Source organism: Rhamphochromis sp. 'chilingali' (genome assembly GCF_963969265.1).
Source record: "Rhamphochromis sp. 'chilingali' genome assembly, chromosome: 9".
Classification (NCBI taxonomy): Eukaryota; Metazoa; Chordata; class Actinopteri; order Cichliformes; family Cichlidae; genus Rhamphochromis; species Rhamphochromis sp. 'chilingali'.
Genome location: NC_137936.1, coordinates 9,356,889 through 9,374,202, shown reverse-complemented (window position 1 = coordinate 9,374,202; position 17,314 = coordinate 9,356,889). Strand labels below are relative to the sequence as shown.

The following is a 17,314-nucleotide window of genomic DNA, read 5'->3' as shown; positions in this document are numbered from 1 at the left end:
TGGTGTTTTGCGCCTCTGGTATTCTTGCCAATTCCTTTCTGTGTCCCGCTCATGTATTGACCCATGTGCCTGTTCATCTTAGCCGATATGATGCCTGACAGGAGCTTCCATGTAGTACTGAGGCAGGTTATTGGTCGGTAGTTGGAGGGGACCGGTCCCTTCTTGGGGTCCTTGGGGATCAGGACCGTCCGACCTTCGGTTAGCCATTCCGGGTGTCTCTCGTTAACTAGCAGCTGGTTCATTTGTGCTGCTAGGCGCTCGTGGAGTGCAGTTAGCTTCTTCAGCCAGTAGGCGTGAACCATGTCGGGCCCTGGTGCTGTCCAACTCTTCATACTGGAGACCCTTTCTTGGATATCTGCCACTGTGATGGTTACTGGACCCTGTTCAGGGAGTTCGCTGTGGTCTGCCCTCAGATCCACTAGCCACTGAGCATTGCCGTTATGGGTTGCGTCCTTCTCCCATATGCCCTTCCAGTATTGCTCCGTCTCCAGCCTTGGTGGTGCTGTTCTCTTATTGTTCCCTTGCCACTGAGAGTACACCTTTGCTGGTTCTGTGGAGAACAGCTGGTTTATTCTCCTGCCTTCTATCTCTCTGGTGTACCTCCTCAAGCGGCTGGCCAAGGCTGTGAGTCTTTGCTTGGCAGTTTCCAAGGCCTCAGGTATGGACAGCTTGCTGTATTTCTTATGCACCTTCTTTGTCGCACCTTTCTGCAACTCCGATATACATACATACATACATACATACATACATACATACATACACGTATGTACAGTATATGTGTATGTATGTATGTGCTGTGGCTGCTATTTCCAGTGCTCAGTTACAGTTACTTCATGTTACTTGAACCGAAAAATTTGTTTCAGTGATTGGATGTAATGCTTGGGGTGGCTGTAGCTCAGGAGGTAGAGCAGGTCAGTCTACTGATTGGAAGGCTGGTGGTTTGATCCCTGGCTACCTGAGTCTGAATGCCAAATATCCTTGGGCAAGATACTAACCCCAAGTTGCTCTCTGATGCATCCACTGGAGTATGAATGTTAGTTAAAAAGCATAGAAAACAGCTCCGGTGAGTGTGGCATATAAACGCTCCAGGAGAGTAGAAAAGCGCTATATAAGAATCAGCCCATTTGATTTACTTAACTCCTCACATAAGTCCAGTGTACTGGCTCACATTTGGGTATATTTCAAACAGGTTTTTGGCAGATTTCTAAAATATTTGTGTCTTGTACCTCCAGATAACACAAAGCTGGCTAATGATACATTTTAAACCTTCATCTCTCTTTCTCAGGTGAGGGTGTGGCTGAGAGCGTGAATTGTAAAGTCCCCAGAATTACATCACATGGAGGTCAAAGGACATCTGATCACATCCATGGGTTTGGGGGCTCCTGGTGAGTAATGATGACTATTCACAGTGTAAGGATTCACACTTCCATCTGTGGACAAGTCTGAAAAGGCTTGAGAAACCATCAGCTTGCTTGTTTTCCTGCCAGTTTTTTCTCTAGGGAACTGCCAGCTGAAAAAACATCTGTCTTTGTGAAGACCTTTTGTTCACATACTGCCACTACAGCTGCCAGATAATCTTATCAGAGCACTCTGAGAACAGACACCTTCAAAAACACGACACTGTGATACAGTATAAACATAACCCACAAGATTGCGTTTTTAATGAAATCACTGCCAGTTTGAGTCCACATCTGAATTTCACTGTGTGCAAAAGTGACTTTCATGCGTTGTGCCTCCTAGATGTTCAAGGCTGCCAGGATGGCAAGCTGCAGGCTGAGAGGATCGCAAGTCTGCAAGAGAGGAAGCAGGCCTTGGAGGCTCTCCTCAACGCCAGAGTGGGAGAGCTCAAACAAGTCTGTTTGCAGGAAGCTGTGAGTCGATCTCGCTTCATCTTCGAAACGTAGCTCAGCTTAGATTCTCTCTCCGTACACCTCAAGCGATGAGTGGATAGCTGCAGTGTGGTTTAACAGCAAATTTAAGTCTTCTGTAAAAATGAGAATAAACGTGAACATCTGAGCTCAGCTGCAGCTAACAACTTGTTGAAAAGGGGATATTTTTCACAGACAAAATCTTTGCTTGATTGCTTCTGAGAGCCTGTCAGTGCATGTTAATGAATCCGCAGCTGCCTCAGCTTTTCTTTAACAGCTGTTCAACACGTCCCTGTTTTCAGCTGGATGGTGACTCATTCTATCTGTGTGCCTATTTATGGATTCAGAAGTTGTCTGCTCTGTTGTCAGTGTAGCTTACTTAGACATCTGAAGCACTTCTCAACTGCAGACTTATGGTTCTGCTTTAGAGGTAAATGCTAAACGCAGCCAAATTATTGCTGGCATATATCTCGTGCCATATCTTGACCATTTAAGGAATTTTTATTTTTATTTTTTTTAAGAGACTTAAAGTAATCCGTTAAATGGTTATGACTTTATGAAACAGTTTGCACCTCAGTGGCCAGTGAGAAGGATTTCAGTAACTGGGGGCTAATCGATGTCCTCTACAGGAGCTGACTGGGAAATTGCCACGTGCTTTCCCATTGGAGACAGGAGAGAAACCCCCGCTGGTGCAGCGGAGAGCTGGCCTAGCGCCCATTGCCAAGGCAGAGGTAAGTCAACACCTTGAATATCAATTGTGTTTACGCAGTAGCTGTACCGTTTTTTGTGTGTGTGTGTGTGTGTGTGTGTATACTCAGTCTAACATGGGTGACTTTCCCTGGCAGCAGGATGAGGCTGCCCAAAGAAAGCAGATGAAAGCCATCTTCACGGGTGCTCTGTACAGACACTCAGAATCAGACCGAAACGTTCCAAATAGCAAAAGAACGGTCCATCGGGGCTGTCACACAGGTACAGTACCATGGCAACTAATCCCACACCTGCACACTTAAAGAACAACCCCCCCCCCCCCCCCCCCAAAGCTACACAATAACAATAGCACAATGCTGAAAACATCATCTTTGCACTTTTGCATTTTTGTTTACCTAAGCCACCAGGTGTCATGCTGCTTTGCCTACGACCTATATCCTTTGTGTTTCAGAGGACACTGTCATGTCAGAGAGTACAAGCTCCATGTCAGATTCAACATCCCATGACAATGGTGAGTCAACAGTCTCCGTGTGTATCCACATTCACCAAAGAAATAACTGAACCTCTGACCCAACATCATTCTTAAAACATGAGAATATGCAGTGTTATTAATGCTCTGCACCAAAAATTGCACTTTTAAGGCTTTTATTGAAAGTTGACTACATCAAAAGAAGATTTGTTGTTCTTCCTCCTACAGAGTCTTCACCGAGCGTGGCTGCAGACCAGCGATCTCTGTCTCAGCCACGACTTACTGCAGGCAGCCCTGACCACAGAATCAGCAGGAAGCTATCCCCAGTGGAGATTTATTACGAGATGAGGACACGACGCAACTCTGTCACTAGCTCTGTTAGGTGTGTATCTTAAGGTGACCCTGTGCAGCCTGCCTGCTCTGTTACATTCACAGCATAAGCACACAAAAGTAAATGATCAGGATTGTGTGGGTTACAAATGCTAATTGCATCTTGTGATTCTTTGTTTTTTGGTTTTCTTCCACAGCCCAACTCACTCTTTACCTAGAAGTGCTTCTAACGTTGAAGGCAGAAGTGTTCCAGCAACTCCTATGTTGGCCCGAACTGCTCCCATCAGCGTTCATGTCAGGTAATCTGTGATGCTGGGCTGCTTCTGTCTGATGCTGCACACCTCCCGCCTCCTGTGATAACTGTATGGTTGGAAATGGCTTAATGACTTAGCCAAATGAAGACAGAGACTTCAGGTTGTAACTGCGATTAATGTCAAATTCAGCTACCAGCAAAGGTTTTTAATTCTTTGGACTTTTGGCATAAAAAATTTTCCTTTTTTAAAAGGTAACTTTTCTGTGAAATTCAGTTACATGGATTAGCTTAAAGCTGCTGTCACTCACTCTGCTGTATCTAAAGTTCTTTAGTTTCCTCTCTGATTACTTTGCGCTGCTGCTGTGCTCATTTGCTGTGCTCATATCTTAGGTCAGATGCATCTGGTGGAAATGGGCTGAAACAGTGGTCTGGCAGCCTGGATGTGCCGTACATGATTCCGTTGGCTCAAGAAGGTTCTTCCTCTGACCGCCGCAGCTGTCCGTACAGCTCCCGAGCCAGGCGCAGCAACAGCTCTGAGGCCCTGCTGGACAGATCGAGCCTTCCAGACGACCCAGCCCCTAGAAACGGCATGCCGCAGAGAGGAGGGCCCTACAAGAGTTCGGAGACGCTGACAGATGGAAAACTGCGGCATATTCACTTGGGCAGCCCCGAGGGGCATGTGGACAGCTCTGTTGAGCAAGTCAAAATGCGTCTGTCTATGGGTGGCAGGGGAGCAAGCGGTGGCTACAACGAACTTTTGATGGACTATATCTGGGGAAAACAGCAGAGGGTGCAAGTGCAGCACCATCTGTACCAGTCCACAGGAAGGATCTGGCAAGACATGTCCTCCCCTCGCTCATCCACTGCAGCAGTGCCTCCCCATGCCAATGGATTTTCCCATTCCCAGGTGCACCTTCCCAGTGCTGCACCTCCCTACAGTCCCATGGTCCTTAGAGGATCCCAAGCTGAACTACGCAGGGTCAAGGTCACCAGAACCAAATCTTGTGGACCTTTTATTCCTTTGCAGCAACATCCCCAAGATGCAATTCTACTATCAGCGTACGAGTCCCCCCTTCCTGTTTCTGGAACCACCACATCATCCATTCCCAACCTGCACCCTTACCAGACTGATTTGTCTGGTCCCTCCTTCAACCGCAGACCCCCACAGTTTTCTCTTCCTACTCCAGAAGACTCAACAAGAAGCCTGCATAAAGCCCTGGCTCTGGAGGGCCTTAGAGACTGGTACCTAAGGAATGCTCTTGGCTATCCTACTGCTGCCCCAAAGGGTCACGAGGCAGGGATCTCTCGTCTTTCACACCCACACCCACTGGTGCACCAGGCCCAGTCTGTTCAAGGTGAACCAACTAACCTCCAAAGGCCTCAGATACCCCAGTCAGCCAGCTTCCATGGCCACCCTCTCCATGGAAGGTCAGTATTTTTTTTTAAATGTGATTCACTAGCTGATGTTTATACTCAGAAAACCTTGCACTTTTCCTAAAGACACAGTTGTTTTCATGCTTGGATTTTAAGGTTATGTACAGCATGGATGCATTACTGAAATCTGTGTGTTACAGATGATTTGTCTGTCTTCTTAGATGTTGGCAGCAATGCTTCCAACAGATGCTGGTGCTGTTACACTCACTCTGCCCCTCAGCCAATCCATCTATCATCCTCTTTTACAACTGACACTGTGTTATTTTCTTTTTATTATTTATTTTTTTGGGCTTGGTCAGCATTATCGCCTGCTGCTGGCAGCGTCATGCCAACACTCTTTGTTGTTCCTGATTGCTTCCAAGGATGGGCCTCTCCAAGCTCTGTTATAGTCTTGCACACTTTTTTCCCCTTTTTTTGTGGGCCCTAAGAAAATTAATTTCTTAGTGGTTTTACTGCATGCTTCTTGTGGTGTTTATTTGTTTCCTCTCTTATTTTTTATTTTTTTGGGAGTGCAATATTGACTTGTTTTACCTCCCCCCACAGGTCGATGGAGTTCTCTCTCTATCAGGAGACATCTGATCCACAGATGCAAGAGGTGACTCCAAAGGAGCCCAGTGCTGACCCAGGCACCTTGGTCTGAAGCAGCAGCAGCACTCATGCACACATCAATGCACTACATACGCAAAAACAGTGTAGCTTCACATGGACTCCGATATACTACTCCAAAAATTAAGGGAACACTTAAATCACATGCTGTATCTCGATGAATTAAATATTCAAACTGAAAGTCTTTATGACACACACTGTGTAATTTGTTGAGAACAAAATAATGGAACAATATAGTTGGAAAGCCTTCTGAAGGCTGGATTCAAAATGACAACAAAAATCAATGTTATAAATTGTTCAAGTGTTCGCTTTATTTCTTTTGATCAGTTTAATTCCACACACAAGTTGATTATAATGTGACCTCAGCAGCATTGAAAAACATGACCACCTCAGCAGAAAGAGACTGAAGTAAATGACAAACTGTAGCTGTAAAGTTGGAAAAAGCCTGGGCAAGCTCCCTGTGTTATACCTGATTTTTGCCAATATCAATGTCAACCCCAGTGTTTTGTGGCTGTACACGGGTGCTGACTTGCAGAGCATCTAATACCAATATGATCATACTCTACTTCACATATAAATATTTCTGGTCCAACGCGAACGGCAAGATCCTTTCCTGAAATCCTGAAAAGTCTGCCGAGATATACTTTTTTACAGAATATATACAGCTGTAAAGTACTATTTTGTATCTTCTGAGATATAAAGAACTGTTATATTAAAGAGGTAATTTATTGCTCATTAACCATGTTATATTCAAAGATGTTATGAGCTCACATCATTTGAGACGTATTACATGCCAGTGAACGTGTGTTTGTAAATTATATAAACCGCAGAAACATGCTTCAGTCCTCATCTGCCGTTAACGTCACAGCCATTTGTATTTTTCATATTTGATAAAAGTGAAGTGGGCCATGAACTGTAGCGTAATGGTGTAGCAGACAGGAGTGCCTAAATGTTTAATATCAAAACTAAACCTTGGTTAGAAAAACTTTAAAGTTGCTAGTATTAAGACTGTGTGAGATTTAGTTTTTAAAAATCAGACTAAAGCGTATCACAGTGTGACTCAGTTTGGGTATTTGGAATGATGTCATTTGTATTTTGGTGTTTTGGGGGTTTCAGCTCAGTGCTGGTTGATAAATGTAGCCTTCTCTGTGCTGACCTTAGATCAGTTTAGGACAAACCTTAGGGCTGTAGTGAGACCTTCTGTATGGCAGTAGCACTTGACTGTGTGACAAGAAATAACTCGTATCAAATTAGTTTTTTTTTCTGCATTCACTTGCGGAGGATTTGATTGTCATACAGAGCACTTTATGAACATCTTAAGCCTTAACCCCTGTGAAATTGTCACCAAGATAGATAACAGTCAATAAGAAGGTTTTTCTTTTCTTTTTGGTCTTCAAACATCTGTTGAAGGTCTGGGTGGTGGTCTGTACATAGTGGCTTGTACTGATGAGTCTCAAGCTAATGTTCTATTCCCATACTAACAATGTAATTTTCCGAACTAACCGCATAATAAGTATAATCAAAATAACCTGCCCTACTCCTTCAACCCCACTTCCCCCCCCAAGTGAGAACTATTTAATTGGTTATAAAAAATTGAGGATGACCATGTGACCAGAATAGGGCCGCTGCAGTACTGAATGGTGGTGTGAGCAGGTCTCATACCAGTAAATGTCTTTGTGAGAATACATGCTGTTTGTATTTGTAAGGAATCTGTTTGACATGTTTGCTTTCTTTTAAATATTTTTTTTAACATTGTGTCATGTATCTTTGTATATCAGTAGCATTATTACATTGTTTTCACAATCAGCCTGGGTAGCATTTTGCAATGTACACTACAGAAACCAGAAGAAGTAAACTGAAAATATTTGTATTGTTGTAACAACATAGCATGTTTCTTTCATGGTTTTAATATGATTTTGCCTTTTTTTCTGTATTTGATCTTCAGACTCATCTGAATGTAGTTTTCTTTTATGTGTGCTTGTGATGTTTTTGCTCAGTTACAAACTGTAGCACACTGTGGAACATGAACCTCGTGTCTACGCCTGTCTGATGGGTTCACATCCTCTGTTTCCTGCTTCATAGAGCTCCTTCCAGCTTGTTAAAGACTGAAATCAAAGACCAAACTGCTGTGCACTGGGGGTCATAAAGGTATTTTTCATATAATGTACTCTAAGTTCAAAAGAAATAATATAAATTTAGCTCTAAAGCAAATGTATTCAAACTATATTATATTTATGAACCTATAACGTTTTGTAGCCATCTACTGTAGCCCTTTCTCATCAGTGCAGGAATTAGTAATGTATGTTTAAAATTTCATTAAGCTGTGTGATATGTTTAATATTTGGTTATACTTTATATTTTCTTTATTTCTTAAAAAAGAAAAGATATTTAAGTGCAGCTGTTTTCTCTTTTCTTCTCTCTTTATAACCAGGCCTATGAAGTTAGGCTAAACAAGGCCTGCTCTGTTCTGTATGTATGAGATCTAAATAAAGTGTCATGTTGAAATCAAAATTCAAATGTGTTTGTACTATATGCAGCAAAGTTGTGCTGAAAATGACCTGTGGTTGTACTCTGTGCTAAACCTACCACTTCTAAACTATTAACCAGAGTATATAATGAAGAGATAAGTGGATTTATCAAAATGGTATAACCTCAACACCAGTGCAGTTCTTGGTAATTGATTAGTGCTAGTGTGATAGGATTTCCTATTTTCCAAGTACACTGAAATGTCTTAAATTATCTTTTTGGAAATGGAAAAAATATACACACATTCACTGTGAAAAATGAAAACTGACCCAAAATGCTTTGGAGGCACATTTACATTTAATGTCTAAAAACAAAACAAAACCCTAGTTTAAAATAAAGATGAAAGGAGGATTTTGTTGTTTTAATGAAGTATTGCAGAAAGTAAAAATCACAACAATTTAGTGGTCATTAAAATATGTTCAAAATCATGGCGCACTGCTCTCCCCTACAAAAGCTGCCTTTTGCATATAATAATGCAAAATAATTTCCCCCAGGGATCAATAAAGTATTCTGATTCTGATTTATAGGTTAAAGTATCTGCAGTACTGGTAAATACTGGTCCTGTATTTACTTTTAAAAATAAATAGAAAAAAAATATATATATATATTTGCAGTGTTGCACAGCACAAGCGCAAAGTCAAATGGTGGAGAGTCCCAGATATAACCCTAGTGGGAGTATCCCCCCACTAGGTTTATATCTGGGACTCTCCACCATTTGACATTAGAACTGAAGAAGCTTCTCGGATGAGAGGTGAAACGTCTTCAAGCAACTTAAAGAAGTCCAGACGCTTTTCTTTGCAAGCTCCTTTGACTACGATGACCTGGATGACTGAGAACCTTCACAGACATAAGCGCAATATCCATTTTTTTTTTTTTTTTTACATTTCCTGTTGCTCCAATGCATGTAATCACCAGTTACTTTTTACTGCGTTTTCTTTTTTTTGTGTGTTTTTTTTTTTTTTTTTTTTTTTACAGGAACATACTGAGTAGCATTCTTCTCAAAATGAAAATTTGTTGAAAAGTTGAATACAAAGAAATAAGAAGTCAAGCTCCTTACCACCTCTGTAAATCGAGCTAGTCGCTAGATAGCAATAATATTGTCAGAAATGCATGTCTGCTACATGCAGGCAGGAGCACTCTCTCAGAGTCTTAAGCTTCTGCTCGACTCTGCTTATGAATCATTAAAGCAATGGTTGGGACTTCCAGTCATTCAATCAATAGTTGTAACACATTAGTATGGATTTCAAAATGTTATTTGGTTTTCATTTGTACCTATTTTCAGTAATATCAACTTTAATATCAGCAGATTAACTAGGCATATAATTATTTTCTTTCTCTCTTTTTTGACATATTTTTCAAGTCATCTATATTTGACAACAACATAATAAAACTGGAAATTGTGTTTCTGGTGTGCCACCCCTATGAAAAAAATCCGGATGCGCCTCTGGTAGCAGGAGCGGCAGGCTGCTATTCCTGGACCTGAGTGTGTTTTTCCAGTCGCACAGAGGAGAGCGGGCTGAGAATGTCCTCGTGTCAGGCTCGTTCATTTCCCGCGTTACAAATACTAAAAGTGGATACATTGCACACAACGGTAAGTTGCTTCTTCCTTGAACGTGGCTGGGTATTTAGAGAGGGATAACGGTTTCCGAGTTGATGTACTCTCGACGTCTCCCACGGGAAAAAAAAAAAAGCCCTTTCGGAATAAGTCTTTTCGAGGAAGAAATGGCAAATTTATCATATGTACAATACAAAATACCTTACAAAAGACATATGTGAATGTCACACACTGCAGAAGAATCTTTAGCTAGGCAGCATAAAGAGGAAGCAAGCCAAAGGGCTGTTTTCCCCTCTCTGTTTAAAGCTCCTTTCCTGTCAGTGAGCCGATGAATTTTTTTTTCATTCGTTGCTAAAAAAGGTAAAATAAAAAAAGAGTAATTTTTAAAGTGACTTTTAGAAATTTCCTCTTGTGTCAGCCACCAATTAAAACTTTTATAACCACACACACAACGTTCAGCTATTTGTTGAATGCCACGAGAGCAGTCTAGCCTGCATGTATGTGTCTAGTTGTTTTACTGTCTTGCCGAAACTGAAGCGCTGTAACTGTGGTACAAATGTGAAGTAAAATGGACTAGTTTGCCATTGCTTGTTTACAGCAGTGGCTCCTGCACTGCAGCAGTTCATGCAATATCAGTAAGATTTCAGTTGCAGCTGGCTGGTGTCACGAGCTATTTACGTTGACATGCCATTCATCCAGCTAAAAATAATCATACGCATTCACTGGCTCTTTTAAAATGTCATTGCAGCAACCTACTGCACTCAGTAGCTAACAATACAAACCAGCTGCCAGACTCCAAGCCAGTGAACTCTTGCTTTACACATGCGGGAAATGATTTAGGACCTCCTTCCTTCTTGAACGTATGCAGATACATTTTTGTTGTAAGCTTCCTGAGTGCTGCTGTCTTCTTGACCCTCCTCCAGCTGGGCTCGAGTTCATCAGGCTCCAGATAAACATGTCCTCATCGTATGCTGCTACGATAGCAGCGCTGATTACAACAAACTCTTTTAATCCACCCATCAAAACCAGGACCCACGCCACTTCTAACACAGCACGGACTCGTAAGCCTAGCCAGGATCACCGCTGCCCTCAAACTGTACAGAGGAATGCTGTTTCACCTGAGCCTCAGGGATTTTACGATGAGCAACAGGAGAATCCTGCTGACTATTGCATAGGTAGGTAAGACACCGACCCTGAAATCCAGCTCCCCTGGTTGAGATCTTCAATTTTCACATCTGCTGCGTATTTCATTGCAGGTGGTTACTACCCTGTAGAGATTGGAGACATTTTTGTTGACCGTTACCAAGTTGTTAAAAAGTTGGGATGGGGTCATTTCTCTACTGTGTGGCTCTGCTGGGATATGGTGTAAGTACAGGTTTGGTCCACTTGACTTTTTACACAACAATTATCAATATGATCCAGTAACTCACTGACATAATTGTTTGCATGCAGGAAAGGGCAATTTGTGGCTCTGAAGGTGGTGAAGAGTGCTCAAACATTCACAGAGACGGCACTGGATGAGATCAAACTTCTGAAATGCGTCAGTGTGGTCACATTGCTGTCAGATTCAAGTCATTTTGGAGTGCTCTTAAAACACTCGTGTAACAGAACTGGCTTAGGGTTAGGCTTAGTCTGGCCACGAGCGGAAGTCTGAGTAATCAGCGTGTTTAGTGGTGCAATGAACTGCAAAGGTTTTCTGCGATCATTTTGCTATTTTATGTACATCACTGTGGAGTCACAATAATGTCACCATGCTATGAAATCATGTGTCCTCTTCATTTTTATTTATTTTTGTTCAATACGTACTTGTTTAATCATCAGGTAAGAGACAGCGACCCCAAAGATCCTAAACGAGACAGCATAGTCCAGCTCATTGATGACTTCAGGGTGACTGGAGTGAATGGAGAGCGTATCCTTTATAAAGATGGTCGATCACAATTATCTGCTCCGCAACTTGTAGTATTTCATTGAGTGGTGCAGATCTTGTAAGTGTATTCTGGCTTCTTCTAAATACCCAGGGTGTAATATTCAGGTTCTGTGGTATAAAAGCAGGTCCTTAATTGCTCAACAGATGTGTGCATGGTTCTGGAGGTTCTTGGGCACCAGCTGCTGAGGTGGATCATCAAATCGAACTACACAGGCCTCCCTCTTCCCTGCGTTAAGAGCATCCTCAGACAGGTTTTGTGCAATCCTTTATTCCAACCTTTGAAATGGTCCCCTGTCTATGACCACTATTTGAGGTTTTTCTGTAAACAGAAGATGTTCTGTCTTTGCCTATGTCAGTGATCTGATTACGGTTCCTTCTCACAGGTTCTTCAGGGTTTAGATTACTTGCACACTAAATGCAAGATCATTCACACAGACATCAAGCCAGAAAACATCCTTCTGAGAGTGGATGAGGTTTATGTTCAAAAGCTCGCGGCCGACACCAAGCTGTGGCAGATGCCCAGGTCTCCTGTATTCACCAGCACCTCAGGTTAGCGATGCTGTGCTAATAATTAGCCTACATATGACTCAGTTATATTGTGTCTCGGGAAGTACATTAACCACATTTGTGCCTTTTTCCCCTCCTGATGTTTTTCCATTTGCCAGTGAACACAGTTTCCAGAGAAAAACAGGTGTGCAATATGAAATATATTCCTCTGATATTATTATCCTATTAATACATTTTTATTCAGCTCTGATTGTATTATGACCTTTACTTTTATACTTTGACTTACTTAGAGTGCGCCCAAGTTACTCGGAAAGCTGACTGGGGTTTTCCACACTCTTGGGGAGTGGGTAAGATGGAGTTGGTGTTTTGCTTTTATACTGATGCATCCTATAAGCTCCTTCATCTTTGTCAAACTGTGTAACAACCGGTCTTCTGTACAAGCACACTACACTGAGACTTCTATCCACAGTGAGTGGATATGGGAAAAGTTACTGTTCATACTTGATTTTTATCAGCAGTTGCTGAGTTGCTGAGCAGTTGTGGCCTCTTCACCTCAGTCAGAAAATATGCTCTGCCTGTTTTTTTGCATTTGTAACATTCATATAATCAATAATTATGGCATTCATATTGCAGCATTTTTTTCTTACTACCCACTCAGGTGTGTGTAACTTTTACAGAGAGTTTGGGCAGAGATTGGAGAGCACGTTATATGTGTTCATTCTACTGTATTTTTCTTCCTTTCTCATCCTAAAGAGACACTGGAAAGAGGCGTTTGCAATATATGCACTGCAGTGGAGTACAGACAAGTAAAGAGCAGGTTATCATGTATTTAGAGAGTACAGCTCCTATGGTGTATTACTTATGGTATATATTCTACAGTAGGCAACTTACTGTGACTATCAGGACTGGGCACTAAGCAATGCTGAAACAGTAAGCAGACACAACTGGTTATTTTGATGTCCTTCCAATAGCCGCTGTTGTGGTTTCACCATAGCTTGTTGTCAGCAACCTGCTCTAAATCATGTGAAAACTTTATGATTCACTGCTGAGGTATGAAATATAAAAACAATGCTAAATACATCCACTGTTGTCTGTGCACTTAAGTACTAATAGAATATGAAACATCACTTGTAGTTGCATTATTCTGCATTTTTGCTGGATCTCACAAAGCAGGCATAGATTTGTGATAAATCACTAAGCACATTTCTTATTAATTTCTTCGGTCCATGCTCTCTGCTGATTGTTTTCCACGTATGACTGTGCCCTACAGTCCAGCAGGATTTCCAGAAGTCCAATTAAGCGACTGACGAGGAAAGACAGAAGCCGACGAGGCAAGCCTGATGTGTCCGTTTCTGTCGGTGCTACCTCTAGCACCCATGGCTCCACTTGTCACTCTAAGCTAACAGGTTCTAACATCACTGTAAGAAGACAGACTCTGCTGTTGGAAGACAGATTGAATTTAGCTGCACACAGCCTCAGAGACTCCTTCTGCTCGTGTCCAGACCTCAGCACAGATGCTGCTGTCTCTGGATCCAGATCATTGTTATTACATCAGACTGCAGACAGAGATTCTCTGCTACCTTCACCATCATGTCCACAAGGTGAGTCTAAGAAGATTTCTTGGAGGGAAAGTAACTCTAAAGCCAACAGTTTGTTCCTCTTTCTGTGGAAACTTGCATTTTGGCTCAAATCTGTACTTTGGGCTGTGTGTTTACATAAACTGAAAGGCTACATGGATCGTAAGCAGTAAAAGTACTTTCTTAGCTGTCATGTTGTTTTATGTACTTAAGGCACCAGTGACTCAGATGTTATTCTGGACCTACTGAAGCCTCACAATGCTGACAAAATCCTCATCAAGATTGCTGATCTAGGCAATGCCTGCTGGGTGGTGAGTGAATTTATTTTTATTAGGGAATATGTTTCTGTTTGTTTTTGATTTCTAGAGAATATCTGAATTCCAGATCACACGGTTGTTGCCTTTCGGAGTTTAGAGTTGAGTTGGTCTATGTCATACCATAAATTCAGCTGCAACTGCCCAGGGCTTTGTGCTTCAGGATTCTGGCTTTATTAAACCTTTAAGTATTTGATATTATAGTATTATTCCCACATTTAATCAAAACACACTCAGAACTTTGAAGTAAACTGCACTCTGTTTCATAAATGGCCACACGAGTGCATTAAAAATGCTTCTAAGTCATCATTATGATGCAATGCAGCAGGTGCACGGCATGATAGCCATATTTACAGTGCCCTGTGGTGAAAACACAGCTGCCATATGTCGCTTGTGAGACTGTGTGGGCTGACATGTAGCTTAAGAGAGGCGTATGTAGCAATCTTGTGCAGTTCATTACAACTGATGGTTTCCATTTTATTTGTCCGAGTCAGAAAAACAGATCAAGATGCTGTTTTCTATGGTAACATTTTAAAAGCATGCAAGAAAAATGAAAAATTATTCTGTAGCCTATTATGGTATTTATCCCTGCTGTCAATGAAATGTCTATAGAATAATTATAATCTTTAAGGGTTCTGAATATAAACATATAGCCGCAGTGTCACAAGACTATTTTTTAAATGATATTTGTCAGGGCTTCAGGCGGATTGTTTTAACAAGTTTATTTACAGCACAAACAAACAAAACTGTCAAAGTTTAGGGTGAATGTTAGAGAAAGTCAGGAACAGGAACAGGTGAGCTGATCACTTGCAGGTGCATGGATCCAAAGGGCACAAACCAGGATTAGTCCCACCCTGAACACAGAAATCAACATGTCCAATATTCTCAGTTTCAGGTCTTCTTCTTCAGACACAGCAACTTAGAACTATTTTAGTAGCTGTGCCATTTGACTTTAAGATGAAAAGTTCTCAAAATTCAACAGCACAAAATGTTGTTGAAAAAGAAAAAATTTCCACTATAGTAGATTAAAATCACCCCTCCTTTATGCACATCTGCAAATCTTTGTACACGGATGGGGGCAGCTCCCTTACATTTACTGAGATTGGCAATTGACTGTGAGTTAATTAATGTGTGAAAATGGCTAACATTCTGTACAGCATCGTTGATCACCGATTCTAACTTGTGACAAAACAGATGACGATCAGGTTAGGATTGATTTAATCACTCAGGAATGCGGCTGTTTCTCTCTATCACCCCATCATAACCCTATACAGGAAGGTTGTGGTGGGAAGGTAATAATAATATATTAGAGTGACGAACATATAGACCAGAGTAGAGGGTAAATCACCAAATCTCCAAAGCAAATCCCACCCTGGCTGTACGTATGGCACTGTACGCAAACTCTGGACGTACTAAAACCTCACTACCCTTTGAACGAACTCTAATAACTTGGGTCATTCATGAACTTTTACTCCTATTATTGGATAAAGTTATGTTTATAACAAAATAAAATAATAAAGACATGCTCATCAACCTCAGTTTCACTCTGTGTTTAATGCCAGTCAGTAAATGTTAGCATGCTAATATGTTAAATTCCAGTTGTTCCTAAGAATAGTTATTTATCATAATTATTGAAATAATCTGGTCTGTCGTCATCATCATAACAGTGGCTTACACCAGCGGTCCCCAACCTTTTTTGCGCCACGGACCGGTTTATGCCCAACAATATTTTCACGGACCGGCCTTTAAGGTGTCGCGGATAAATACAACAAAATAAAACCAGTACCGGTTTATTCATAACACACGTGAAAAGACCCAGGAAACAGAGTTAACGATTAAAAACGATAACAAAGTCATGCTAAAAACCGATAAAAAACCCTGAAAACCATACATTTCGCACCCGAGCCTCAACTCTTGTGGCCCGGTGCCAAACGACTCACGGACCGGGCCCAGGGGTTGGGGACCGCTGGCTTACACAACCATGTGCATATAGATTAAGGGTCACAGGTTTTTAATTTAACATAGAGAGATTTTGTGCAGCCTTGTATGCAGCTCATCTATCTTGTTGCCAGCACAAACACTTTACCGAAGACATCCAGACGTGTCAGTATCGTTCTGTGGAGGCCCTGATTGGTGCTGACTATGGCACACCCGCTGACATCTGGAGCACTGCCTGCATGGTGAGCTAAGTACCTGGATATAAGTGTAAAAACAAAATAAAAAAAGAAGAAAGAAATGAAGGTCACACAGCTCATTGACATTCATAGATTCACTACAACCATTTTTATTTTTGTCCCTCTCTGTGTAGGCTTTTGAATTGGCCACAGGGGACTATTTGTTCGACCCACAGTCAGGAGCCACATTTTCCCGCGAGGAAGGTTTGTGGTGTACACAAATTTCTCTTGTCCTTGATTTATGTGCTTATAGTACGGTGTGTACTCATGTCCTTTCAGATCACATTGCCCACATCATTGAGCTACTAGGACCTCTTCCATCACAGTTTGCCCTCTCAGGGAGAAATTCTAAACGATATTTCAACTCTAAGGGTAATTTTGTGTCATTGTGCGATCACTTTGTTTGTTTTTTATTGTAGTTTGACACAGAAAGTTTTACCTATTTAATTAACTCTCTTTTTAATTCTCTTACGCAGTTCATCTTTTCCTTCCTAAAAGTGTTCTGGTCCGTTTTCCTTGTCTCCAGGACATCTGCGACACATCTCAAAGCTGAAACCATGGGGCCTGTTTGAGATCTTGCTGGACAAATATGAGTGGTCACGGGAGGAAGCTTTACAGTTCAGTTCCTTTCTCTTGACAATGTTGGAACTGCTGCCAGAGAAAAGAGCCACAGCTGCCCAGTGTCTAACTCACCCCTGGATTGCCTTCTAGACACACTGGCTTTGTGACATTTAGAGCCCAGTGAACTATCTCTGTGATGGGATTTGGTCAGCGGTGGGTGTAGCCTGGTGCTGGCATCATGAGCACAGCTTTTGATAATGTTTATTAGCCTGACTTGGGTTGTTTGGTCTTTTGTTAGCTGTCTAAGTTAGGCAATGACCAAAGTACAATTTTGTCCTACAAGAAAAGTGCCTCAAACCAAGCGTACAATATCCTTAAGTTTTGATAACAGAACAGAAGATTTGTTTTATTTTTTCTTCTAAAAAAGCAAATGAAGACCTCCCCTTCTTTATACCCAAGTATTGAAATGGCAACAGTGTAAAGCAGGATTTATTATCCCGCAAAT

At 41.6% G+C, this 17,314-nt stretch overlaps 2 protein-coding genes across 8 annotated transcripts in view; both read left to right on the top strand.

Annotated features, from left to right (window-relative positions):
- Positions 1-8,192, top strand: part of ccdc120b (coiled-coil domain containing 120b) — a 16,638-nt gene extending 8,446 nt beyond the window's left edge. Inside the window, exons 1-10 of one of the 3 annotated variants that reach the window (XM_080891950.1) lie at positions 318-658; positions 1,286-1,385; positions 1,741-1,871; positions 2,498-2,599; positions 2,714-2,837; positions 3,028-3,087; positions 3,274-3,427; positions 3,573-3,674; positions 4,019-5,056; positions 5,606-8,192. In XM_080891950.1, coding sequence (XP_080748076.1) covers positions 1,337-1,385; positions 1,741-1,871; positions 2,498-2,599; positions 2,714-2,837; positions 3,028-3,087; positions 3,274-3,427; positions 3,573-3,674; positions 4,019-5,056; positions 5,606-5,702 — 1,857 coding nt within the window. In that variant the 5' untranslated portion in view covers positions 318-658; positions 1,286-1,336 and the 3' untranslated portion in view covers positions 5,703-8,192. Of the gene's footprint in view, positions 1-317; positions 659-1,285; positions 1,386-1,740; positions 1,872-2,497; positions 2,600-2,713; positions 2,838-3,027; positions 3,088-3,273; positions 3,428-3,572; positions 3,675-4,018; positions 5,057-5,605 lie in introns of those variants that run through there. The other 2 variants (XM_080891951.1, XM_080891949.1) reach the window with 2 other exon arrangements.
- Positions 8,193-9,258: 1,066 nt separating this feature from the next.
- LOC308402847 (SRSF protein kinase 3-like) lies at positions 9,259-16,965 on the top strand. Of its 5 annotated transcripts, none has more exons than XM_080891955.1 (15): positions 9,260-9,785; positions 10,673-10,924; positions 11,006-11,114; positions 11,202-11,289; positions 11,571-11,658; positions 11,821-11,927; positions 12,060-12,225; positions 12,342-12,367; positions 12,474-12,530; positions 13,454-13,784; positions 13,974-14,071; positions 16,147-16,254; positions 16,383-16,452; positions 16,528-16,620; positions 16,725-16,945. In XM_080891955.1, the coding sequence occupies exons 2-15, from the start codon at positions 10,705-10,707 to the stop codon at positions 16,799-16,801; spliced, it is 1,638 nt and encodes a 545-aa protein (XP_080748081.1). In that variant the 5' UTR covers positions 9,260-9,785; positions 10,673-10,704; the 3' UTR covers positions 16,802-16,945. The 5 variants fall into 5 exon arrangements, with proteins under 5 accessions (XP_080748080.1, XP_080748081.1, XP_080748078.1 ...); XM_080891953.1 differs by having other exon boundaries at positions 9,269-9,785; positions 16,775-16,965; XM_080891954.1 differs by having other exon boundaries at positions 9,259-9,785; positions 16,383-16,620.
- Positions 16,966-17,314: the final 349 nt, after the last annotated feature.

What these genes read in the sequence shown, in the direction of transcription:
- LOC308402847 (XM_080891952.1), top strand. Translation starts at nt 10,705, where the DNA reads ATGTCCTCATCGTATGCTGCTACGATAGCAGCGCTGATTACAACAAAC. An exon ending in TTAAGAGCATCCTCAGACAG is followed by an intron (nt 11,928 to 12,059) that starts GTTTTGTGCAAT and finishes TCCTTCTCACAG; the next exon opens with GTTCTTCAGGGTTTAGATTA. An exon ending in ACGATATTTCAACTCTAAGG is followed by an intron (nt 16,621 to 16,774) that starts GTAATTTTGTGT and finishes CCTTGTCTCCAG; the next exon opens with GACATCTGCGACACATCTCA.